Source organism: Procambarus clarkii, chromosome 91 (assembly GCF_040958095.1).
Source record: "Procambarus clarkii isolate CNS0578487 chromosome 91, FALCON_Pclarkii_2.0, whole genome shotgun sequence".
In the NCBI taxonomy this organism is placed as follows: Eukaryota; Metazoa; Arthropoda; class Malacostraca; order Decapoda; family Cambaridae; genus Procambarus; species Procambarus clarkii.
Window position 1 is genome coordinate 6,295,312 of NC_091240.1, and position 26,625 is coordinate 6,321,936.

Genomic DNA, 26,625 nt, shown 5'->3' on the forward strand with positions numbered 1-26,625 from the left:
GTCAAACAGCTGGCGGTACTTGTTGATGGCCAGGGCGGCGGTGTTGGCCAGCTGGTCCATGTCCACGTGGGCCAGAGCTCGTCCCAGCTGGTCCTTCGTCTCGCTGATGGTGGATGTGAAGTGTTGTTACAGATGGTGACGGGATGGTGAGAGTGAAATGGGTGGATATATATATTATTGACTCACAACCAGTACACTATTGACTCACAACCTGTACACTATTGACTCACAACCTGTACACTATTGACTCACAACGAGTACACTATTGACTCACAACCAGTACACTATTGACTCACAACCAGTACACTATTGGCTCACAACCAGTACACTATTGACTCACAACCAGTACACTATTGACTCACAACCAGTACACTATTGGCTCACAACCAGTACACTATTGACTCACAACCAGTACACTATTGACTCACAACCAGTACACTATTGACTCACAACCAGTACACTATTGACTCACAACCAGTACACTATTGACTCACAACCAGTACACTATTGTCTCACAACCAGTACACTATTGACTCACAACGAGTACACTATTGACTCACAACCAGTACACTATTGACTCACAACGAGTACACTATTGACTCACAACCAGTACACTATTGACTCACAACCAGTACACTATTGACTCACAACCAGTACACTATTGACTCACAACCAGTACACTATTGACTCACAACCAGTACACTATTGGCTCACAACCAGTACACTATTGACTCACAACCAGCACACTATTGTCTCACAACCAGTACACTATTGACTCACAACCAGCACACTATTGACTCACAACCAGTACACTATTCCCTCACAACCAGTACACTATTGACTCACAACCAGCACACTATTGACTCACAACCAGCACACTATTGACTCACAACCAGCACACTATTCCCTCACAACCAGCACACTATTGACTCACAACCTGTACACTATTGACTCACAACCAGTACACTATTCCCTCACAACCAGTACACTATTGACTAACAACCTGTACACTATTGACTCACAACCAGTACACTATTCCCTCACAACCAGTACACTATTCCCTCACAACCAATAACTCATAACCTCACCCCGCAGCGGCGACTTACCTGAGGGAGGCGAGGAAGGGGACCTTAACGAGACCCAGGAAGGTGAGGATAGCGAGAATGATAACGACAGAAACAGCGACAGGCACCACATCGTTGAGGGCCTTCACACCCTTCTCCACCAACCCACTGAGGGCTGAGTCCTCCTGAGGGCTGGGCCCCACGTCCCACCCTGCGCCAGGAGGCGGGAAAGAGAGTTAGCATAACTGGCGCATTTGAAGACGCATTTGTCAATATTCAGACGTACCGCAAACTCACTTATTCACCATAACTCACCAGGATCTGCGTAAGTGACCTGGAAATACTGAGGCTGAGGAGGAGGCTGGAACTCGAATTGAGAAGACGGGTCGAATGCCTGAGGCGGATCGTAGACAGTCGGGGCCGGCTGCTGTCCCCCGTCTCTACTGACGGGGCTCTGGGCTAGACAGGAGACCACCGCCGCCGCTGCCAACAATACGGTCCAGCGGAAGGTCTTCATGCCGCACATCTTGGAGCTGGAATACCCTGGCTAGGGGGACCTGAACCTCTTATTATAAGACCTCCGCTGACCTCACCTCGGGTATATTTAGCCTCCCTGCCACCCCAGGTCACCTCACGGGCTCACCATAGCCCGTGCTACTTGGAACTTGTTCCGTGTAGCTTAATCTATAACAACAACAACAACCCCAGGTCAAAGGTCAACGGGAAGCAATCTTTTAAATCGCGGACAGTTAGTCTAGCGGGAACAGCAGGTTCAGAGTCCAGGAGACCGAGTCTGCCGACTCTAGCGCCATAAGGAATAGCACCATTCAAATCATTATAGCTGTTGTGATATAGCACAGTATAGACTCCGGGATAGTTATAGTAGGAGATGGAGGGCGTGGATGGAGGCAGGATAGGTGGATGAAGGAGGGGGGGGGAGGGAGGTGGACTAATGGGGGGGGGGGTAGCCAGGTGGGTGGATGGGGCGTGGAGGGATAGCGATGAATGGGCTCGTTAGGAAGGTGGAGGAATGGGGTGGATAGGGAGGGAGATAATAAATAGTGCACAATAAAGCTTCAGTAAAGGTCCACAAGAGTGCACAATAAAGCTTCAGTAAAGGTCCACAGGAGCCTATACAAGCACACAGTAAAAGCCATGGAAGAGGCAGGGAGGAAGAGACAGACATTAATAATGATCTGAGCCACAAGGAAGACGGAGATGGGAGGTCAAAGCCTCTCTCACCCAGGGGTCAGAACCAGTCAAATATAGCAGGTCAGGTCAGGTCAGGTCAGGCCGCACAGTTGACCCATAGAATTCCTACAAAACAATAACAGGTTCCATCTCACCCAATCAGGGACCCTAATTACCTTCCGGATCTTCCTGTTTCCCGGCGTCCCTCCTCCACTGGTGGTGTGGCCCTGCTGGTGTGGCCCTGCTGGTGTGACCCTGCTGGTGTGACCCTGCTGGTGTGGCCCTGCTGGTGTGGCTCTGCTGGTGTGACACTGCTGGTGTGGCCCTGCCGGTGTGGCATGACCCTGCAGGTGTGATGTTATTTCTGTGTGCAGGTTTGGGACCAGCCCCTCTACTATTTTTCACGTGTAAATTATTATGTATATCTCTCTCAAGAGAATACTGATTTATTCATTTTAGTCGGTCCCAATAGTTTAAAAGTTTTTCCGAGTGGATTCTAGCAACAAAGAGTATGTTATATATATATATATATATATATATATATATATATATATATATATATATATATATATATATATATATATATATATATATATATATATATATACCCTGTTGTCGACTATGTTGTTAATGGTGACAGATTTAGTGTTAATTCATACTCCCACGTACTGTCACTGTCTGGGAGCTGCTCCAGTCGCAGCCCCTCCTGTCCCTAAGGAGGTCCCGCTCCCTCACCTGTCCTCATTACATGGGCGTTTGTTAAGGTAAAGATAAGCACCCACCTGTCCGTCCACCGCTGGCCCGCCCCCAGGGGCTCTCTGTTGTCACCCAAGTGTCACCCCGGTCAGTTGTGCATGTCACCTGATGTCACCCCGGTCAGTTGTGCATGTCACCTGATGTCACCCCGGTCAGTTGTGCATGTCACCTGATGTCACCCCGGTCAGTTGTGCATGTCACCTGATGTCACCCCGGTCAGTTGTGCATGTCACCTGATGTCACCCCGGTCAGTTGTGCATGTCACCTGATGTCACCCCGGTCAGTTGTGCATGTCACCTGATGTCACCCCGGTCAGTTGTGCATGTCACCTGATGTCACCCCGGTCAGTTGTGCATGTCACCTGATGTCTCCCCGGTCAGTTGTGCATGTCACGTGATGTCACCCCGGTCAGTTGTGCATGTCACCTGATGTCACCCCGGTCAGTTGTGCATGTCACCTGATGTCTCCCCGGTCAGTTGTGCATGTCACGTGATGTCACCCCGGTCAGTTGTGCATGTCACCTGATGTCACCCCGGTCAGTTGTGCATGTCACCTGATGTCACCCCGGTCAGTTGTGCATGTCACCTGATGTCACCCCGGTCAGTTGTGCATGTCACGTGATGTCACCCCGGTCAGTTGTGCATGTCACCTGATGTCACCCCGGTCAGTTGTGCATGTCACCTGATGTCACCCCGGTCAGTTGTGCATGTCACCTGATGTCACCCCGGTCAGTTGTGCATGTCACCTGATGTCTCCCCGGTCAGTTGTGCATGTGACCTGATGTCACCCCGGTCAGTTGTGCATGTCACCTGATGTCTCCCCGGTCAGTTGTGCATGTCACCTGATGTCACCCCGGTCAGTTGTGCATGTCACCTGATGTCACCCCGGTCAGTTGAGCATCATCTGCACATTTAGTTCCCGAGTCCCCTAACTGGATTTCAGTAGTCATGACACGTCATAATGATTACCTTATTACTTATAACTGATATCTTGAAGCGTATGACAAATATCTTAATAATCAAATGAACAAAATTTTTGATTAATAATCAGCTCACAATCGAATGTACAATGATGCAGTTTTAAACATTCTCCGCTGACGAGCGAAAAAAACCATAACAAAGCCTACACAAGTCTGTATTTAATGTAAGCAATACTAGGCCTAAGTGACGTGTGGACAAGTTTCTTTTCACCTCGTGCCTCTATTCACCTAGGAGAGGGGTGTATGCAACTGTTTTGTGCTACATCTTAGGGTACGAGGACAGTTGCTATCTTAGGGTAGACTTGATAAGGGTGTTAGGCTTCCTATATCTGACACAGGGGCAGGGTGACAATCAGGAGAAAAGACTTGCCATTACGACTATATAAAGCACTTGGAAGGGATCGAAGATTACGGGCTCACCATAGCCCGTGCTACATGGACACTTCGTTCTGAGTAGCTAAATCTGAAACAACAACAACAAGGGATCAAGAACAGTTACAGCCCCTCTCCTGAGTCACGTAAGTCCACTACGGGCTCACCATAGCCCGTGCTACTGGGAAGTTTTTGTTCCCAGTAGCTGAATCTTATTAAACAACAACAACGGATCAAGAAAAGGATTTTCTGATGCGATGGAGGGAAGGAATAGTACCAACCCTCTTGGACGGCCTGCCGCTGCATGAAGCGAGACCGTCGCTCTACCGTCCAGCCCAAGTGGTTGGACCGACACAGGGGAAGCCTCCACCACTATTATATTCTATGCACTGGTCACCGCCGTCTGGTGTAGTGACCCCTGTTATCGTCTTCTGTAACATATCAGCACCATATTCTTGACTGATCTGATAGTTTAACAGGGGCAAGATTCACGAAAGCACTTACGCAAGCACTTACGAACCTGTACATTTTTTCTCAATCTTTGGCGGCTTTGTTTACAATTATTAAACAGTTAATGAGCTCCGAAGCACCAGGAGGCTGTTTATAACAAGAACAACAGTTGAATGGGAAGTTTTCATGATTGTAAACTGTTTAATAAATGTAACCAAAGCCGTCAAGGATTGAGGAAAGATGTACACGTTCGTAAGTGCTTGCATAAGTGCTTTCGTGAATCTGGCCCCAGGACAATATTCTTAGCTTCATTGGTGGATTTAACATGCACATATTTTTTTATTTACATAAAGAGTCATGACTACGAGACGGACGCTCCGTCTCTACGGTACAATACAATCACAGGAAATAAAACTCAGTCCACGGGAACCTTTACGAATATATTAATCCAAATAAAGAGTCAACATTACATTATGTACAATGATGGAAACTTGCACTGATGGAGGTATACATTGGTGGACGTATACATTGATGGAGGTATACATTGGTGGACGTATACATTGATGGAGGTATACATTGGTGGACGGATACATTGATGGAGGTATACATTGGTGGACGGATACATTGATGGACGTATACATTGATGGACGTATACATTGATGGACGTATACATTGGTGGACGTATACATTGATGGACTTATACATTGATGGACGTATACATTGATGGACGTATACATTGATGGACGTATACATTGGTGGACGGATACATTGATGGACGTATACATTGATGGACGTATACATTGATGGACGTATACATTGATGGACGTATACATTGATGGACGTATACATTGATGGACGTATACATTGATGGACGTATACATTGATGACTTATACATTGATGGAGGTATACACTGATGGAGGTATACATTGATGGAGGTATACATTGATGGAGGTATACATTGATGGATGTATACATTGATGGAGGTATACATTGATGGAGGTATACATTGATGGAGGTATACATTGATGGAGGTATACATTGATGGAGGTATACATTGATGGAGGTATACATTGATGGAGGTGTATAATGATGGAGGTATACATGATGAAGGTGTATATTAATGACCGCTGGTTCACCTTATCGGATCCATCTGAGCATTCTGCAGTCTGCCCCGAGGGCGGCTCCGTCGGTGGCTGGGGTCACCTGGTGGTGCTCTCTCTGCCGGGCCTGCGGGAGGAGGCGCCAGGAGCCTCCAGTGAGGCCCAGGGGCGTCCTCCTGACCTTCAGCAGCCGCCCACAGACGCACCGCGTCCGCCACCTACAGGACAAGAGAGACGTACAAAGATACAATTGAAATTTTAGACGTACGCTGACGAAACACGAAAACACTAATAAAGCCTATCGAATTTTATGCAATTCTAGGCCTAATGGCGTACACATATGTGCTATGTTAGGCCTAGGTGTGGGTAGGGGTCGCCTACATTTCGATAAATACTGTTATTTTGACCAAATGGGTTGAACAAAACTTATACACAAGTCAAGCTTCTAAGATGAGCTCACCATGAGGTGGGTGGCGGGCGTGACGTGGGCGTGTCGTGGGCGTGGTGATCTCGTCGAGGTGATGGCAGCAGCGGCGGCCACGCCCACCAGATAGAGTGTGGCCACGGCGGCGGCTGCCCCGGCCACCACCTGCGTCGCCCACCCCAACTGCTTCTGCAGGTAAAGCCATATTAATGTTATCATTAAACTTAAACAAGTATACTTAATGAAATTAACCAAGATTTACTTAGTAACTACCTGACGTAGGCCTAATTATACCTACGTTAGGTCAAAATTAAGAAATGATTTGCGTATTTTGGTTAGGTCAGGTTGACCTGACCAGGCGGAGGTAAGACAGGAGAATCCTACACACCTCTGGGGTCACCTCTGGGTGTCCCACACGGAACTGTCTGAGATGTGACGGAGGCTGCATCCAAGATGCTCGATATCTATCCACGGATATCAGGGAATCCGGGCTCCTGCGGGGACTGTTGCTCCTGTAGGTGCTCCTGGAGGCTACACTGCCGGGAAAGGAGAGGCGCCACGTAAAATATCTCCCCCGTCGGGGTTCCTGCTGGTGCTGTCTTCTCCGTCGGGTGGTGGCGCTGTTTCTTCTCCTCGGGGGCTTGGGTGCGCTCCGCGGAGGGTGTACCGGAGTGCCTGTATCGGGTGCCTGACGGCGCAAGGTCAGACGGTGCCTGGCACTGTGGTCGCCGGCGGGCGAGACATTCTCTTCGGTTTGGTCAAAGACGTGGTCACTCCGTCGTAGGGTATTAGAGGTCGTTCTCCTCTGCTCCTGAGGAAGACAAAGTCTGTGTGAAAACAGAAGCAATATAAAATGATCAACAAATATGATATACAAACACACATACAGCGACACACATGATGTTGGGACACAAACCAACATCACACAAACATGGGAACTGAGTACTTGAATGAACCTTAGAAATATTAACTCATTTACTTAGCGTCGAGGTGGCAAATAAGGGGAACGAGCTAGGATGTGTAGCTATGATGTAGACGCATTCACGGATGTAAATGTAAATATTACTCCAAAGGGTTTTGAAAGTTGGGGGGGCAAGCGGCACCCACGAACACAATACAGGTAAGGACAAACCACTAAACTAACCCAGGCTTCCTGCGGGATGTTGTAATACAGAGGCCGTGCCCTTTGATGCGAAGCCTTCAGGAGGAAGCCAGTGTCGCCTCCCGCAGTCTCTGCTGCCGTGGGATCCGCACCATCTACCTGCACCAGAAGGAAGGTGTTCTTAGGTCTGGTTAGTTGTGTGAGAGCGTCAATCTGTCTGGTTACTGATCTGTCATATTAATGGGCTTGGTCAACTATGTCAACTGTACCTGCTTGCCGGGGAGCAGGAGGAGCGTCCCGCAGGCCGCCACCAACAGGACCAAACCTCGCATCTTACAGCTACCTGCGGAAGGCACGAACAATCTTCTAGTAATTCCGATAATTCTATAATGATTTTTTTTAATTAATCAGACCCATATTTTCCTTCGCTAGTGTTACATCAGCAAATACCATCAAATGAAGCGGGAGTTGACCAGCTACCCAGAAACGTCCACTGGCCAAGAGAGCAGCGGCGGGAGTCGCTGTGTTTACTGGGCGTTTACAACTGTGAGGACGGCGCGCGAGCGGCACTTTACCCCTGGCGGAAGAAGACGCTCACCCGACCACAGAGGACGACCGCCTGACGGAGTGGAGGACCCGTTTCCTAGCGCACCTACAGGAGGCGGAGGCAGGAGCCGACGAGGAAGCTGGGCACCTCACAGAAGGCGGAGTAGCGACTGTCTGCAGGAGAGCCACAAGGTCACTAGGGGAACACGCCTCCCTCTGCCCCCCCTACCTCTAGGGAGTTTCCTGGGGCTGAGGAGAAAAAAAAGAGGATTTATACTTTAATCCTCGCCCACGGCTACCACAGCCCAGAGATAGGGAGGGGAAAAAGATAGCCTAAACTACTCTATCCTTTTGAGATGTATTTTATTGTCTCAATAAACGTACTTGAACTTTAATTTGAGAGGAAATTTACGGTAGAGAAGAAGAAACGCGAACAATGGAAACTGACTGCGTAGGATAGGGGAAAACTGGTGACTTGTAGTGGGGAAACTAAGGGTGGGTGTGAGGGGGAGTTTGGCGACAGGGAGAAGTGAGGAGCAAGGGCTCAGGACAATGAAATGATACTCAGGACAGTGAAGGACAATGCAAGTGGAAATAGTGAGTGGGACTTAAACAAGAAAGGTGGAACTAGACACTAAGGGACCGTTTACCTAGAGAGGGAAGGAATAGTAGAGAGATGGCGACCTTGGGAGGGGAACTAGATGTGACTAAGAGACTGATGACACGAGAGGGGACAGTGGTGAAGGTGGCCTCTAGAGTACAGAAGGTAGAGGACATGAGGGGGGTGGGGTACTACCGCCCCACGGTCTTGGTGCTGGGCTTAAGACCAATCAACCTCTAGACACTATAAAGGGTTATTAAGGTCACCCTACTTGCTTACTCCAACCCCCACGTATACTTAAGTCCTAAACATGCAGATTTTTAATAAAAACATTATGCTCGTTCAATCAATCAATGCCTGGGGGGAGCCCACGGACGCAAGTTCGATCCCAATATAATTTCACAGCGCATTATAAATTCCTTTAAGTTCCAAGTGCAAGACCCTGTCTCAAACCTCCACTCCACCAGATTACGATCCTTTGGCATCCCTTTCCTCTGTTTATCTGTCCAACGGCCCACACCGTCCCGAGGCTGCTCTTTCGAGCGCTGAGACCTGTTTGTCCAGTGGAGAGAGAGATTAGTGACAGGAATGTTCCCCAAGAATCACTTCTCGCCCTCCTCCTCCTCCTTCCCGCGGCTCTGAGAGTGTATCAGGTCAGGAGTCAGTAGATCAGCGGCCGTGAGGTGGAGCAGTAGTCTGGTATCTGTGACGCTCGTCAAGAGTTAGTTAAATTAGAGGCCTTATATACCTGCAGAGGCGTTTGGCTTCATTCAGGTTACTTTAACTTGGTAAGTGGAGGTGTGCTGACTCACCTAGAGGTGTGCTGACTCACCTGGAGGTGTGCTGACTCACCTGGAGGTGTACTGACTCACCTGGAGGTGTGCTGACTCACCTGGAGGTGTACTGACTCACCTGGAGGTGTACTGACTCACCTGGAGGTGTGCTGACTCACCTGGAGGTGTACTGACTCACCTGGAGGTGTGCTGACTCACCTGGAGGTGTGCTGACTCACCTGGAGGTGTACTGACTCACCTGGAGGTGTGCTGACTCACCTGGAGGTGTACTGACTCACCTGGAGGTGTACTGACTCACCTGGAGGTGTACTGACTCACCTGGAGGTGTGCTGACTCACCTGGAGGTGTACTGACTCACCTGGAGGTGTACTGACTCACCTGGAGGTGTACTGACTCACCTGGAGGTGTGCTGACTCACCTGGAGGTGTGCTGACTCACCTGGAGGTGTGCTGACTCACCTGGAGGTGTGCTGACTCACCTGGAGGTGTACTGACTCACCTGGAGGTGTGCTGACTCACCTGGAGGTGTACTGACTCACCTGGAGGTGTACTGACTCACCTGGAGGTGTACTGACTCACCTGGAGGTGTGCTGACTCACCTGGAGGTGTACTGACTCACCTGGAGGTGTGCTGACTCACCTGGAGGTGTGCTGACTCACCTGGAGGTGTGCTGACTCACCTGGAGGTGTGCTGACTCACCTGGAGGTGTGCTGACTCACCTGGAGGTGTACTGACTCACCTGGAGGTGTGTTGACTCACCTGGAGGTGTACTGACTCACCTGGAGGTGTGCTGACTCACCTGGAGGTGTACTGACTCACCTGGAGGTGTACTGACTCACCTGGAGGTGTACTGACTCACCTGGAGGTGTGCTGACTCACCTGGAGGTGTACTGACTCACCTGGAGGTGTGCTGACTCACCTGGAGGTGTACTGACTCACCTGGAGGTGTGCTGACTCTCCCGATTGTATCCCGAGCCTTCCTGAAGGTGCTGGGACTCGCCTCGCAGCACCCGCCCTTTCCACACCTTCACCACCAGTACTATCTGCACCACCAGCAGCATGAGTTCAACAATCAACACAACCACCAACAAGCCTTCCTCTGCCGCCACCACCAGCCCCATCACCACCAGCCCCATCACCACCACCACCAGCCCCATCACCACCAGTACCAGCCCCATCACCACCACCACCCTCGCACAAGCCACCGCTGCCACAGCCATCGATCCCGATAGACACACAAGTGTCTTGGGCAACCCACAAGTAAGTGTACATCATTACACATGGGATGCTCCCGGACGCAGGTTCGAATCCTCGTCACGGCCCTTGTGGATTTGTTCAAGTGTACATCATCTTAAGTGCAGTAAATAAGGCGTGGAGTCTGTTTAGGCTGACCGAGTTTACTCCCAAAGACAACTATACTGACTTTACCTAGGCTGTAGCCCCCCCCCCCCCCACACAACAGTTGCCTGGCTCCCAGGCACTTATTTACTATTAGGTGAACAGAAGCATTAGGTGAAAGGAAACATGTCCAATCGTCTCTGTCCGACTTCATCCTTCCCCTAACTTGTATGTTGGTCGTCTGGCGGGAGTTCCGCGAGCCCTTTGTCATGGGTTCGTATCCTAGCCGGGGAGGATTTACTGGGCGCAAATCCTTAACTGTAGCCTCTGTTTAACTCAACAGTGAAATGTGTACTTGGTTGTAACAACGATTCTTCGCGGCGGGGATCGTATTCCAGGGACCTGCCCGAAACGCTACGCGTACTAGTGGCTGTACAAGAATGTAACAACTCTTGTATATATCTAAAAAAAAAAAAAAAAAAAAAAAAAAACGAGAACTAAGATTCTTTGTCGAATCTGACCTTAAAGTTGTGGATGGAGGTGGCTTCCATAACTTCCTTCAGTACATTCCACTTGTTGGCCACCCGTACTGGGTAGTGTATTTCCTGATTTTTTTTAGACTAATTTGTGTTCCAAACCTCAACTTTGTTTTTGATTGTTGCCGCCGGAGGAGGCTAGTTTATTATGCACCCCATACTCATCCTGTGAGCGGTAGCGCAAAAGCATTACAGAGGGCACAAAAGGTCTTTATCAGACCTCATCTTAGATTATTACATAAACAATTTCATCTAGCCTTCACACCTTATAATTACAATGTCAGCTAGTTACAGAGAATGTTGTATTTCAAGAGCTATATATTTACAGTAAGTCATTATACATTAATGGAAGGTCTTATCGCTAATACATAATTTTCGATCAATGTAGATATTACAGTCATAGAGGAGCTGCTGTTTATTATTAGTCTTCACAATACTGAGTTTCTTAATCTCATATGTCGTTCATCTACTGGGAGCGAAATATGGATACAGTACAAGGATTTCGGGTAATTTATCCATGGTAATAAGATAGGTTGCCATATCATACAGCGTGAGCTTAGATTTATCTCTAAATGGCTCAATTTTACTACAATCCAAGATATAGTGTTCGAGTGTGTGTCCCTGTCTTTGTCCACACACACTTTACACTTTACTTCATCTAGATCCATATACAAGCCGAACTGCCAGAGATACTTGTAGCCAAGTCTTATACGAGCTGTGACAACATCTGTTAGTCTACTGACTTTGTTACTTGCCCCATACACATGTTTTACTTCGCACATTTCATTGTGATGAACAATGGACCTACTAGTTCCTGTTTGCAATGTTCTACTTTCTTCAAATCCATCCAGGAGTTCTCGCCTAATGACACTTTTAAGGGACTTATTTGACAACTCAAGATTCCGTTCAATACTGTCTTTATTTACTTAGCAAGGGCGTCAACTTTGTCATGTTCCTACAGGCCAATGTGAGAAGGAATCCACAACATTTTTATATTTACCCTCTTGCTAGGTATGCTTATATATCTATGTCTGGCTTTTGAGACAAGCACGTTATTACTTGATTGCAAACTGTTTATTGCTAGTAGTGAGGATAGGGAGTCAGAAATAGTTAAGCTGTCTACTTCAGTGTTGTCAATAATTTCGAGTGCTACCAGTATTGCTACCAACTCAGCTTATATTGTGGATGCTCAGTTACTAATTCTTATATTCCTCTGAATTGTGCTGCCATCGGGCAGATGAGCTTCCACCTGTGTCCCCTTCTACTTTCTCCCAATTTATAAACGATGTTTTTCCTGTTAATATCTTGCATACTGTGATCATATCCCTTCTGTTTCCTTTCTCCTCTATGGTTGTGAGATATAATGCCTTTAGGGTGCTCGTAGCTTAAGGGGTGACGCTGACCAGGCGAGCCTGACCACATGACTCTGTCCCTCCAACAGGTGAGCGTGGCCACAGGGGTGGTGCTGGCCCTGGCCATATTCTGGCTGCTCGGTTACTTCCTCAAATTGGCGCCATTGAGCCGTCGCCGGCGCTACCAACCCTCCCACAGCCTCCAGCAGCAGCAGCAGCAGCAGCAGCAGCAGCAGCAGGTCGCCGCCATGGCGGTGCTAGAGCAAGCACTAGACACTAGCAACAGGTGGATCCCTTTAGACTCCTAATGTTTTGGTGTCTGGATTTAAGGGCTATGAACATATATGTTGTCTTAAAACAAGTAGTGAACAACGGAGCTTAAATATAAGCCCAGAAAAATATATATTATATAGACAAATCTAAAGGTTGTTTAAGCCGTAGTTTTCTGACTGTTGTATTATTTGATGGGTTAAATATACGAAAGAGCTTGAACTTTTCGTTTCTTTATCCTTACGTGGAATAGGTAATTAATCAGTAAGTACCAAGAATGCGTATGTGTATATCTCGTAGGCTGTAGGACAATTTTATTAATTAAATTTAATCTTGCCCGAAACGCTATGTGTGCTAGTGGCTTTACAAGAATGTAAATACATAAATCTCAAATTCAAAAAGAAATAACAGGATGAAGTAGGATATGAAACCAATAACATCCCTGAATGGGCCTATACCTGCCTACCTATCTTGAGGTTATTTTGAGATGATGTCGGGGCTTAGCGCCCCCGAGGCCCGGTCCTCGACCAGGCCTCCTTTTTTGTTACACACACCCAGGAAACAGCCCGTAGCAGCTGTCTAACTCCCAGGTATCTATTTACTGCTAGGTGAACAGGAAGATCAGGGTGAAAGAAACTCTGTCCATTTGTTTCCGCCTCCACCGGGGATCGACCCGGAACCTCAGGACCCCGAATACCGAGCGCTGTCCACTCAGCCGTCAGGCCCCCCTGCTGACAATATTACCATAAGTGGTGATGGTAGAGACCGTCGCTCTACTAACCAGGCCAAGATGCTCTCCGGTAAGGAAGGGTTACCAGAGGATCCTCAGGAGAGAGAGAGAGAGAGAGAGAGAGAGAGAGAGAGAGAGAGAGAGAGAGAGAGAGAGAGAGAGAGAGAGAGAGAGAGAGAGAGAGAGAGAGAGAGAGAGAAAATGAGAGACGGAGAGAGAGAGAGAGAGAGACAGAGAGAGGGAGAGAGGTGGGAAAGAGTCCTGGGGGCCCCCCGGGGGGAGAGCCAGAGCACCTCAGGGGTTCTGGTCCACCCATCACCCAGTGCTCTCCTCACACCCCCTCCCCCTCCCCACTGGGAGGGGGAGGGGGAGGGGGTGTGAGGTTAATATGGACGTCAAACCCCAAAAATTGTGCTAAATTGTCTAATGTTTTTATTTTTCAGCAATTTAGAAAGTGGAGTTGTAATGGTGAAACCTCCCACCTTGTGTCTGAGTTCGGTGACTGTGTACTGTACACATTCCTCGTCAGGCATTGTTTATTGCTTTGATGGTGTCTAGCTCCCTTGAGAGTAGCAAGTCCTGGTGTAACAATGATGTGATCCTGATGCACTTTAGTGTCAGCGCGGCTATAGAGGTTATTGAAGCATGTACAAGATATATATATATGCTTCTGGTAAATGATCAATTCAAATATATGATTATAGGCGAGATATTTGATTTCTCAACCTCTCTTGCTTATCACTTTATACGTTGCTGTCATCTAACATGGTTATTGTACCTTACCTTAATGAATAGGACGAACCGGCATTTGAGTCTGGACAGAAGTTGAGAGAGACAGATGGACAGGAGTTGAGAGACAGATGGACAGGAATTGAGAGACAGATGGACAGGAATTGAGAGACAGATGGACAGGAGTTGAGAGACAGATGGACAGGAATTGAGAGACAGATGGACAGGAATTGAGAGACAGATGGACAGGCGAAGAGAGATCAATAAGAGACATAGCGCTGGACCGGACTTGAACGAGATACATTGATTGATGAAGATTAAGCCACCCAAAAGGTGGCACAGGCATGAATAGCCCGTAAGTGGTGGCCCTTTTGAGCCATTACCAGTATCAAGAGCTGATACTGGAGATCTGTGGAGGTGCAACTGCACCCTACGTGACGGGAGATGTCTCCCGTAGATACAGAGAGCATTTAGGCCGACTTTAAGGTTGGCTTGTGGGAGTCGACCTGGCGTGACCGTCTCCCTCCCCACCACCGTCACCACTGAGCCAGCGAGGCCCAGCGCTCACCCTCCAGGAAAACGGCGCGAGATTCGGGTTGGCGGTTAAGGAAGATTCAGCTCTCAACTCTTCCAGTTCTCATTTACTTAATAGCCCCGTTTTGGCGATGAAGAATTAATAAACACTTGAATAAAATAGTAAGAAAGGTGTAGAAAATGATAATACTTAACAGTCAAGACATTTGTTGTTGCAAATCAACTTTTGGGGTTTTAAGACTGAATTCAGCGCTGCCGGAGGCTCTATAAGAATAGATGGCGCCCGAAAACGTATAGTTTGCAACATTTTCACTACCAAAATGCAACAAAAACGTGTATAAATACATATATACATTCACAAACATCCTGAACCAATCCCCCGTAACATCTATCAGACATTTAGACGAGACCTTTATACATATAATGAGCCAGTTTGTCATAAAATGAAACGAGGCTACGTCCAGTTTCTCAGAGAAGGGGGAAAGAAGTGTAGACATTCTCCTTGTTGCCGGGTTCTGAGTCGTCTGTACTGTTGGTGGTGTGGTATTTAAGGGTCGGTCAGAGGACGTCAACGAGCAGTGTGCTGGTTGTGCAAGGTTAGTGGTGGTGGTGTCAGCTGGGGTATTGTCAGTGGTGGTGTCAGTGGTAGAATTGTCAGTGGTAGTGGTGTTGGTGGTGTCGACAGAGTAGTGGTGGTGTCAGTGGTAGTGGTGGTGGTGGTGTCGACAGAGTAGTGGTGGTGTCAATGGTAGTGGTGTTGGTGGTGTCGACAGAGTAGTGGTGGTGTCAGTGGTAGTGGTGTTGGTGGTGTCGACAGAGTAGTGGTGGTGTCAGTGGTAGTGGTGGTGGTGGTGTCGACAGAGTAGTGGTGGTGTCAATGGTAGTGGTGGTGGTGGTGTCGACAGAGTAGTGGTGGTGTCAGTGGTAGTGGTGGTGGTGGTGTCGACAGAGTAGTGGTGGTGTCAGTGGTAGTGGTGGTGGTGGTGTCGACAGAGTAGTGGTGGTGTCAGTGGTAGTGGTGGTGTCGACAGAGTAGTGGTGGTGTCAGTGGTGGTGGTGGTGTCGACAGAGTAGTGGTGGTGTCAGTGGTAGTGGCGATAGTGATAATAAGAGAATCAGTAAAATGAAAAACATAACAAAATTATAAATGCTTTTTACTATTAATTTGTATCATGTATTTTTGTATAATTTACTATTTGTATTAATTTTTATATTGAATTTATTTTAAGATTTATATATGAGTGTGTGTTAATAAAATAGTCTCACCGTACAGTAACGTCTGGGCCACCCTATATATACAGGCTTCCTGCCCCCCCCCCCCCCCGAGAACACTAATTTTTATCATTAAAATAAAATTACATAGATCATTACACCCAATACCCAGAAGTCTTGTATTATTGCTTACTAAAAACTGAAACATACTAACATACATCATAAACCAAACCTGCCCTAGGCATAGAAATCCTAGGCCTAACTGGCACAATCTTAGGCCTAATTTAGAACATAGAGACAGGCTGGCGGCGTCTCGCTTCATGCAGGTCGGCGTTCAATCCCCGACCGTCCAAGTGGTTGGACACCATTCCTTCCCTCCCCGTCCCATCCCAAATCCTTATCCTGATCATTTCCTAGTGCTATATAGTCGTCATGGCTTGGCGCTTTCCCCACGGGAGACATCTGCCGTCACGTAGGGTGCAGTCGCACCTCCACAGATCTCCAGTATCAGCTCTTGATACTGGTAATGGCTCAAAAGGGCCACCACTTACGGGCTATTCATGCCCGTGCCACCTTTTGGGTGGCTTAATCTTCATCAATCAATCATCGCTTTCCCGACATTTCTCTTCCCTCCCCCCCCCCACCCAACCACTTGGGCTGGACGGTAGAGCGACGGTCTCGCTTCATGCAGATCGGCGTTCAATCCCCGACCGTCCAAGTGGTTGGGGCACCATTCCTTCCCCCGTCCCATCCCAAATCCTTATCCTGGCCCCTTCCCAGTGCTATATAGTCGTAATGGCTTGGTGATTTCCCTTGATGATTCCTTCCTTTCTTCCCCCCCCCCCCCTCTATCATCCTCATCCTTATGGGTAACCTACGTCGACGTGTTGCAGATGAAGGTTGCTGTGTTGATCGTGGCGTGCATGGTGGCCGCGGGCGCCGCCGCGTCTGAGGAGGGCGAACGCAGCCAGCGACTGTTCGGGTTCCTGACCACCACCTCCGTCACCCGCATCGCCTCCACCACCATCACGGCCGTCACCACCTGCCTCTCCATCTCCGCCACACCTTGCCTGGGCCGCAGGAAGAGAGCCCTCTTCGCCAACATTCTGTAAGTTGGCCTCTGTGTGTGTGTGTGTACCTGCAGGCTCGAGCTCTCAGCTCTTGAACCCCGCCTTTCTAACCGTCGGTGGACAAATATACTAACTCCCGACCAATTTTTATACTCATATCTAACTCATTTTTATATTGCATATATTTATCTCCAACACACATACATCCCAGGAAACAGCCCGTAGCAGCTGTCTAACTCCCAGGTAGCTATTTACTGCTAGGTAACAGGTGCATCAGGGTGAAGGAAACTTCGCCCAGTTGTTTTTCCGGCTGTGCCGGGGGATCGAACCCGGTCCATTTTGATCCACGAGTCTAAAGCGCTGTCCACTCAGCCACCACCGTGTGTGTGTGTGTGTGTGTGTGTGTGTGTGTGTGTGTGTGTGTGTGTACTCACCTAATTGTACTCACCTAATTGTGCTTGCGGGGGTTGAGCTTTGGCTCTGTGGTCCCGCCTCTCAACTGTCAATCAACTGGTGTACAGATTCCTGAGCCTACTGGGCTCTATCATATCTACATTTGAAACTGTGTATGGAGTCAGCCTCCACCACATCACTTCCTAGTGCATTCCATTTATTAACTACTCTGACACTGAAAAAATTCTTTCTAACGTCTCTGTGGCTCATCTGGGTACTAAGTTTCCACCTGTGTCCCCTTGTTCGTGTCCCACCCGTGCTGAAGAGTTTGTCTTTGTCCACCCTGTCAATTCCCCTGAGAATTTTGTAGGTGGTTATCATGTCTCCCCTTACTCTTACTTACTGTGTGTGTGTGTGTGTGTTACACTGGTCTAAGATCCAGATGTTCGCGCTCTGTTATTTTATATAGCTTTCATATATGTAATTTCTCTATAAACAACCCAGAAATGCACTGAAATTCCTCAATCCCCAGTAGCTCAGGCTACCAACACAACTCCACAAAATGAAATTCACGTGCATTTTACGGACACAAACCTGCACTTTACTGAGAAAACAACATTACTACTCTTACAGTCACTCATCTCCCAGTGAAACAAGCCTGATTCTTAAGGGCAACTGGAAATTTGGAAATTTGAATTTCGAAAAAAATATCCTCTTGTTCCTGTCCGTCTCAGGCTACTCGATATCATCCTCAGCGAAGATGACATCGGTCATCCTCTGCTCTCGTATCTTGAATGATATCCTCTAACGTGCTTCATAACCATACTGGCTTTGCACTTTCTTTAGATAATTACATACGTACTCTCTTTTCTCACATCAGGCGCGACGCAGCTATTCAGAACGCCAACCCGTCCTCCAGCCTAGAGAGCAGTAAAGCCGAGGAGTTCCGTGTGGAGGGCGCGTTCAACCCGCAAGAGGAAGCCGAAGTGACATGGGAGGAAGGAGGAGCAGATGGCGAGAACGACGACGACGGAGAGAACGGAAACTCAAACGGCGGTAACAGCAAGAAGGGCCGCGCCCTTACCATCTGGACGTCACTGTTCACCACCATCACCATCACCAGCACCGTGGCCCAGGCCGGCACCACCATCACCGCCAGCGCCCTCTGTAGTGCTCCAGGAGCTGTGGCTGGCTGCTTCCTTGGCTAGCTACCTCGATCCAGCCTCAGACTATTTTTTTGGCTGTCCATCTGTCTCTCTGTCTCTCTCTTAGTGAGCTGTTCTCATGTATAGCTGCGCAGGTCTCTTACACTGTTGAAACTGCGCAGATGTTCCACTCAGCGCCTCATAACATTAGAAAACAAGTCCCGAAGGAAACCTTCATATAATAACACTGCGCTTTCCAGAGACCTCGAGTAGCCTGAATTTGTCAGGCTTCACATAGCAAAGATTATTTAAAGTTGATGAAGAACATATATTTGAAGACTGGAGCTGTAGGATGGAAGGGCCGAGGCTTCGTCAGGGGACCCGAGTGACGTTCAAACTGTAACTGATCAATACTAAATATGTTGTTTCCGGCATGTGAAGGATGACATTCCTGGCGGCAGACGAGAGTGTTCCCCCTGCCAGAGCAACACCAGTGACCGCAAGAGTGTAGGGGGTATGGGGCAGTCTCAGGGCAGCTTTGTCAACATGATCTTAATTAAGGAGACGAATAATACGATGGACAAGACTTACTCTATGACTTGTGTGTGTGTGTGTGTGTGTGTGTGTGTGTGTGTGTGTGTGTGTGTGAATATTATTCATCACTGTGTATTGTAGCAACGGTCAGCATCTCTCACGTGTGTACAGCTAGCATATGTAATAAAAAATTAATCAATAGCCTGTATGAATTTCCCTGAGGCCCACCATCTCTCAAGTAGTGGCTTGTCATCCCGGCGGCTTGTCAAATGTCTCCCATTTTATGCATGCTTTCCCCTTAGAGAACAAACGGCATCTGAGACGAGAACAATATATATGATTTTACACTTCATTAAATTTTACTCAATTCACCTTCCAATATTTTACCCCGTTTTGGGAACCTGCAACACTTGGGCCCCTGTAAACTTGGGCCCCTGTAAACTTGGACCCCTGTAAACTTGGACCCCTGTAAACTTGGGCCCCTGTAAACTTGGCCCCTCTGTAAACTTGGGCCCCTGTAAACTTGGGTCCCTGTAAACTTGGTCCCTGTAAACTTGGGCCCCTGTAAACTTGGCCCCCCTGTAAACTTGGCCCCCTGTAAACTTGAGTCCCTGTTAACTTGGGACCCCTGCAACACCTGGGCCCCTGCAGCACTTAGGCTCTCTACTCCAGGGTAGAGAAAGTTTCACGTGATTGTAGGCCACATCTGCATGTGGGGACACCACCTTCATGTGGGGACACCACCTTCATGTGGGGACACCACCACCATGTGGGGACACCACCACCATGTGGGGACACCACCACCATGTGGGGACACCACCTTCATGTGGGGACACCACCACCATGTGGGGACACCACTACCATGTGGGGACACCACCACCATGTGGGAACACCACCTTCATGTGGGGACACCACCACCATGTGGGGACACCACCACCATGTGGGGACACCACCACCATGTGGGGACACCACTACCATGTGGGGACACCACTACCATGTGGGGACACCACCTTCATGTGGGGACACCACCACCATGTGGGGACACCACTACCATGTGGGGACACCACCACCATGTGGGAACACCACCACCATGTGGGAACACCACCACCATGTGGGGACACCACCACCATGTGGGGACACCACCACCGGGTCCCAGCACAGGAGAGTGGAGGACCGCGCCAAGAGTCTCCTGAGAGCATCACTCTGAGATAACCAGGAAAGTGGTGCCTAATACGTCAAGTATTTTTTGTTTCTACATAAATTTTTGGGAGTTTTCCTGCAGATTGATTCAATACTTTCGTCAGTTTACGCAAGATTTTGCGTCATTAATTTAGAAATACGCAGAAATGCTGATAATTCTGCGTCTGAGAATACCGAATCATTTCAAATTCAAATATCTAGAACCCGGGAATACAATTTAATGCATCTTCCTATACCCAAAGGGTTTTTAACGAAGTTCCTTTACCTGATATGAGAAAAACCCCGGCCACTGAAGGTATATAAACCCGTGCCTGGGCTGGTCTGAACCTTACCACCGCTCTCCGCGTCAAGGTTGGTGAAGTCTCCCCCACGATGGTCCAAAGAAAACATTACATTTGTTGGAAAATTTGAACCTTTTAATTCAGATATTTCGAACTGAGTGGTTTGAATGGGTCGTTTGATCCACCTGTGTCGTGTATTGGGTGTTTAGATCATTTTGTATTGGATTACAGAGCATAAGTAATATTCTGCTTCTAAAATATCTTAGGTGTGATTTATTTTAAAGTAAAATATCGGTGCGGTATATCAAGTGAAGCTGTGATTGATGATGTCTTGATCTGTTGTTCCAATTGAAGCTGCGTAACTTGCTTCTCATCACTAAATGAAGCTGTAGTTGGTGATTCTAGACCTGCATCACTTTGTGAAGCTGTAGCTGGAGATTATTGACCCGGATCACCAAGTGAAGTTGTAGTTGGTGACGCTTTTATGGTATGCACGAGAGCATACGAAATATGGAGCACCAGCACCCGGCTTATTGGTCCACACTAGACGGTTCTCGTTTAAATCATCCCCCAACCCCTTTCTCTGTTGGCCCGGACTAAGTGGGTGCTGGATATACATAAAGGAATATATTCTATTGTTGATGCTTCCTATTTGTTGTATTTCGTGCAGTGACACATTGCTGTATTTCGTGCAATAATACATTGCTTCTCGGCCTCAGGTGGCTACTGGCTAAGACTGACAAGTCTCTCACAATTTGATCTATTCGTGACAGCATTATGCATGTAGTATATCGTAATCTTTTCCCCATGTTCAAGAGGCTACATTTCTCAACGTTAAACTACAGAGATACTTTTTTCACCCTGTACTGGGGAGTTTGCTTAAGTCTCTTCGAAGCTCGTCAGACTCTTAGTTGTGTCGTCTGTAAACTTGCTGATGTTATTAGTCACTCCTGTATCAAGGATGTTGATACAGAGACATCCACCCACTGCGATTTCACTCCGTATATGTCGATTCTTCTGTCTCTCTTCCAGGTTCTGATCAAATTTAATGTTTCCTCTGATGCCGTAGGCTTCGGCCTTTCTACGTAGCCTCATGCGCGGAACTGTGCCGAAGGCCTTGCTAAGGTACAGATATACAATATATTTATTATTGTTAGAAATGCCTCAAATGTGCTTGAATATAAAGTTATTAAACTGGTGAAAGGACGAAGGACCCTCTGTAAGCCCCCGTTCGGGGTTCCTATTCAACCTGTATTATTCTAAGTGACTTTTTTTTATTTTTTGTAAATCTGCAATTATTGCTTTTAAGAACTAACCAACTAATGATGCCAAGCTTATTGGTTGGTTGTTTGCATCAAGAGCTGTATATCCCCCCCTATCGCTTTCATCTTTTTGAATGCTAGGCTGCGATGGTGACTCTCCAGGCAGTGGGGACAACACCAGTGTCGAATGATTTAATATATCGGTTAGTGGCCCACTGAGCTCCTCCTGGCATTCCTTTAGGACATTGCCGAATGTCTTGTTAGGCTCAGGAGATTCATTGGGTCTGTCTCTCACTCTGTTTAATTATATCCTTCTTGTTAATCTGTTTGTTTATGCAGTCTGAAGCTGTAGTTGGTGACTCCTTGTCCCCAGCACCAAGTGAAGCAGCAGTTGGTGATTCGTTAGGTCCGCATCACTATGTGAAGCTTCTCCAATATCAATGAGAGCGAGATTGTCGTCTGGTCGAGCCCTGTGTTAAGGATCGTACCCTGCTATACTTTTGCTTAAGCACATATACAGCTTAGGAACTCAGTATGCTTAGCGTGCTTAGCTTAGCGTGCTAGGAACTCAGTAACTCTAGAGGGAATAGAGCCCACGTTCCACGCTAGAACAATTGAAGAGTTGCGATGAAAAATATTATTGCGTGAAGTGATTTTAACCCATAATAAATATAATAGGTGTCAGAGCCTCTCTCCGGAGTTTTCAAGATGATGTGTGTGTGTGTGTCGCAGATGAAGACCAGTGTGGCGCTGCTCCTGCTGGCGCTGGCGGCGGTGATGGCGACGGAAGGAGGAGAAGGAGGAGGCGGTGAGAAGATAGTGTCTCCCCTGAAGGCCGAAGACACACTCGGCTCCGCCAAGAGGGAGGAGAGGATCTTCGCCTTCCTGACCACCACCTCCGTCAAGCGCCTCGCCACCACCACTATCACGGCCATCTCCACCTGCCTCTCCACCGCAGTTGGCGCCACCTCCTGCGTCGGCCGCAGGAAGAAATCAGCCTTTCTGTCCATTGAGTAAGTCTACTTTTGATAATGATTTTTGTTCATTTCCCGCCAATTTCCATATTTATATGCTTGATGTGAATTATTCCCACTATTATATATATATATATATATATATATATATATATATATATATATATCTGTCCGTGGTTTTGTGTTTTGGCATATTTTGAGATTTTCGTGTACATATTCTATATAAATTAGAATGTCGGTCTGTCCATTTGTCCGCCTGTTTGAGGCCGACTTCATTATCGCTACTTTTCTCTCCTTCACCACCTTCCTCTACTTCCTTCACCACCTTCCTTACCCTTCACCACCTTCTCTACCCTTCACTTTCCCTACCAATAATCACTATTATCTAAATCTTACCCGAATGAGCACCAAACATATATATTTTGAAGGAATTAATAAGTGACACAACTTCCCCCACGCAGCAAACTGGACGACTTCCTCCACCAGGAGCGTCAAGGACAAGCACTCGACGACACCCTGCTGACGGGGAGCTTGGAGGACCAACTGGAAGTCAAAGATGGCTTGAAGTCAGACAAGCGGGTACATGTGGACAGAGAGGGCCGGAAACTGACCATCTGGTCCACCTACATCAGCACCCTCACCCTCACCTCCACCTCCTACCTTACCGGCACCACCATCACCGCCACCGCCTACTGCATCGCTCCGGGCGTCACCCAGGGATGCTTCGGCAAGTAGAGCTGAATCCATTCGTGGCCAATTGCATCCTGTGACGCAGGGACGCATCCCGGTAAGCTAGAATGCATTCTGTAAAGCTGGAATGCATCCTGGGACGCACGAATGCATCCCGGTAAGCTAGAATGCATCCTGTGAATCTGGAATGCATCTTGGGACGCAGGAGTGCATTCTGTGAAGCTGGAATGCATCCTTTGGACGCAAGAATGCATCCCGGTAAACTAGAATGCATCCTGTGAAGCTGGAATGCATCTTGGGACGCAAGAATGCATCCTGGTAAGCTGGAATGCATCCCGGGAAGCTGGAATGCATCTCGCTACGTTTCCATGCATCCTGGTACCTACAAATGCATCTAGCATACAGGGACGCGCCCTAGAATAGTGACCATGGGCAAGGATGGACATAATACAAGTGCCTGGCTTCGTGGCCCTCACCAAGAACACGCACGTGTTTGGACTCACATTAACATGTACTAAAATTAGCAATACAGTATTCAACCCTACGATTTGTGTTAATATTTCTTCACGAAACCTTTTATAAACTTTAAATTATTTAAACCTATGTTGCAATATAATTGCATTGGCTCGCATATATATATATATATATATATATATATATATATATATATATATATATATATATATATATATATATATATATATATATATATATATATATATATGTCGTACCTAGTAGCCAGAACGCACTTCTCAGCCTACTATGCAAGGCCCGATTTGCCTAATAAGCCAAATTTTCCTGAATTAATATATTTTCTCTAATATTTTTCTTATGAAATGATAAAGCTACCCATTTCATTATGTATGAGGTCAATTTTTTTTATTGGATTTAAAATTAACGTAGATATATGACCGAACCTAACCAACCCTACCTAACCTAACCTAACCTATCTTTATAGGTTAGGTTATTTTAGGTAGCCGAAAAAGTTAGGTTAGGTTAGGTTAGGTAGGTTAGGTAGTCGAAAAACAATTAATTCATGAAAACTTAGCTTATTAGGCAAATCGGGGCTTGCATAGTAGGCTGAAAAGTGCGTTCTGGCTACTAGGTACGACATATATATATATATATATATATATATATATATATATATATATATATATATATATATATATATATATAGGGGGTACCACCTCTGGTGCAATTATAGGGACCCACAGCCTCAGAGAAGGGAACACAGAGCATTCAGGGAAAAACTTGCCATTTAACTCTGAATACGTAAGAGTGTTCGCTTCTCCTATCACCCCCCTTTTTTATGGTGTACACTTTATTATACAAGGTTATACAGTTACATATCTGATTTTATACAAAAAATTAACATTAAGAGGACACAAAAAAAAGTTTGCTTCCTAGAGGGTGTAAATTTCCTCGAACTCCTCCGACGCCGGGCAGGAACCGAGGATGCAGCGAGCATTTCCCCTCTGGATTGCGACACTGAGGCGCTGAAAGAGAAAACTTGCTGCTCTAGGGTCTCTTGTGGTGTCAATGAGCTTGGAACCAAGATCCTTGAGAAACCTTCTTGCACTCTCTCCCCCATGGGCCTAGGGTCTCAGACCCTATTGGAACGAAGTTGTACCGATGATCTAATTGCCTGTACTTGACTGACTTGTCTCTTTCTCTGCGCGTTGCCGCGGCTCCTGCTGTGCTGGCAGAGAGGTTGATGTATGTGGTTGCCAGGGTGGATACACAAGTATAGTCCCATGCCAACTGTCTGCCACCCTTCCACGGTCGCAGTGTGATTCCGTCTGGTCGGCCGGCAAAGCTAACAGAGTCACGGTTCAGTAGGTTGCGGGGCTCTCTCTCTGCTGGACACTGAGCAGAGGCAAGGCTTCTTTTAATGATGTCATATATATATATATATATATATATATATATATATATATATATATATATATATATATAGGGACCCACAGCCTCAAAGCCTCAGCCAACCTGTCTCAAAAACTCTGCATACGTATGTATGCAGTTCAATTCTCCTATATTATACAAGGTTACACAGTTACATATTTGATCGTTTACAAAAAGAGAACATTAAGAGGAAATAAAGGAAAGTTTGCTTCCTAGAGGCTGAAGATTTCTTCGAACTCCTCCGACGTCGGGCAGGAACCGAGGAGGATGCAGCGGCAACCCGTTCTCGCAAATTCGTATAGTCAGTATTGACTTATAACTACATGCATAGGTGATATACTAAACATAATAGATACCCTTAAAAAGCTTCATAGAAAACACCGACCTTACCTAACCTTGTTAGTATGTTAAGATAAGCATCTTATTGCTTCGTAATAACAATTATTACTTAACCTATACCTATAATAGGTTAAGTAACAATTGTAATTACGAAGCAATAAGATGCTTATATTAACATACTAACAAGGTTAGGTAAGGTCGGTGTTTTCTATGAAGCTTTTTAAGGGTATCTATTATGTTTAGTATGTCACCTATGCACTTATTTAATAAGTCAATATTGACTTTACGAATTTGCGAGAACGGGTTGCCAGCGGACATTTCCCCTCTGGAGGGGGAAGAAGGCTCTTCAAGTCTAAGGCTCTTATAATCTACAATCATCAGCAGCTTTCCTAGAATTAATTAAAACTACTCAGCCCGATGGAATCATTGCTTCCCTGGACGTCGAATCCCTATTTACCAACGTCCCAGTCGACACAACCATAGGAATGATACTGGACAGAGTATACAGAGACGAGAGCACCCCCAAATTAGACATACCGGAGCCACACTTGAAGAGTCTTCTCGAGGCATGTATAAAGGAAGCTCCTTCCATCAGTCCGCAAGGAGACATGTATCTACAAATAGACGGAGTAGCAATGGGCTCCCCCCTAGGAGTGTTATTCGCTAATTTTTACATGGGAACCATCGAATATAGTCTTCAGTAGTAGACAAACTAGCCCCTGATGTGGTTGTTGTACTGGATATATATCTAA

General features: G+C 47.0%; 2 protein-coding genes and 1 long non-coding RNA gene across 3 annotated transcripts; 1 reads left to right on the top strand and 2 right to left on the bottom strand.

Annotated features, from left to right (window-relative positions):
• Window positions 1–5,233: 5,233 nt before the first annotated feature.
• LOC138359557 (uncharacterized) lies at window positions 5,234–6,522 on the bottom strand. Its single transcript, XR_011225963.1, has 2 exons — window positions 6,374–6,522; window positions 5,234–6,131 (listed from the first exon to the last, which is right to left on the bottom strand). It is a non-coding gene; the product is annotated as an uncharacterized lncRNA (long non-coding RNA).
• A 94-nt stretch (window positions 6,523–6,616) lies between these two features.
• LOC138359558 (uncharacterized) lies at window positions 6,617–7,777 on the bottom strand. Its single transcript, XM_069318903.1, has 3 exons — window positions 7,709–7,777; window positions 7,482–7,598; window positions 6,617–7,148 (listed from the first exon to the last, which is right to left on the bottom strand). Exons 1-3 carry the CDS (start codon window positions 7,769–7,771, stop codon window positions 6,678–6,680), a joined length of 651 nt encoding a protein of 216 aa, XP_069175004.1. The 5' UTR covers window positions 7,772–7,777; the 3' UTR covers window positions 6,617–6,677.
• A 9,191-nt stretch (window positions 7,778–16,968) lies between these two features.
• LOC123773819 (uncharacterized) lies at window positions 16,969–24,173 on the top strand. Its single transcript, XM_069318647.1, has 6 exons — window positions 16,969–17,188; window positions 18,424–18,750; window positions 21,477–21,768; window positions 22,305–22,355; window positions 22,698–22,978; window positions 23,401–24,173. Exons 1-6 carry the CDS (start codon window positions 16,974–16,976, stop codon window positions 23,672–23,674), a joined length of 1,440 nt encoding a protein of 479 aa, XP_069174748.1. The 5' UTR covers window positions 16,969–16,973; the 3' UTR covers window positions 23,675–24,173.
• Window positions 24,174–26,625: the final 2,452 nt, after the last annotated feature.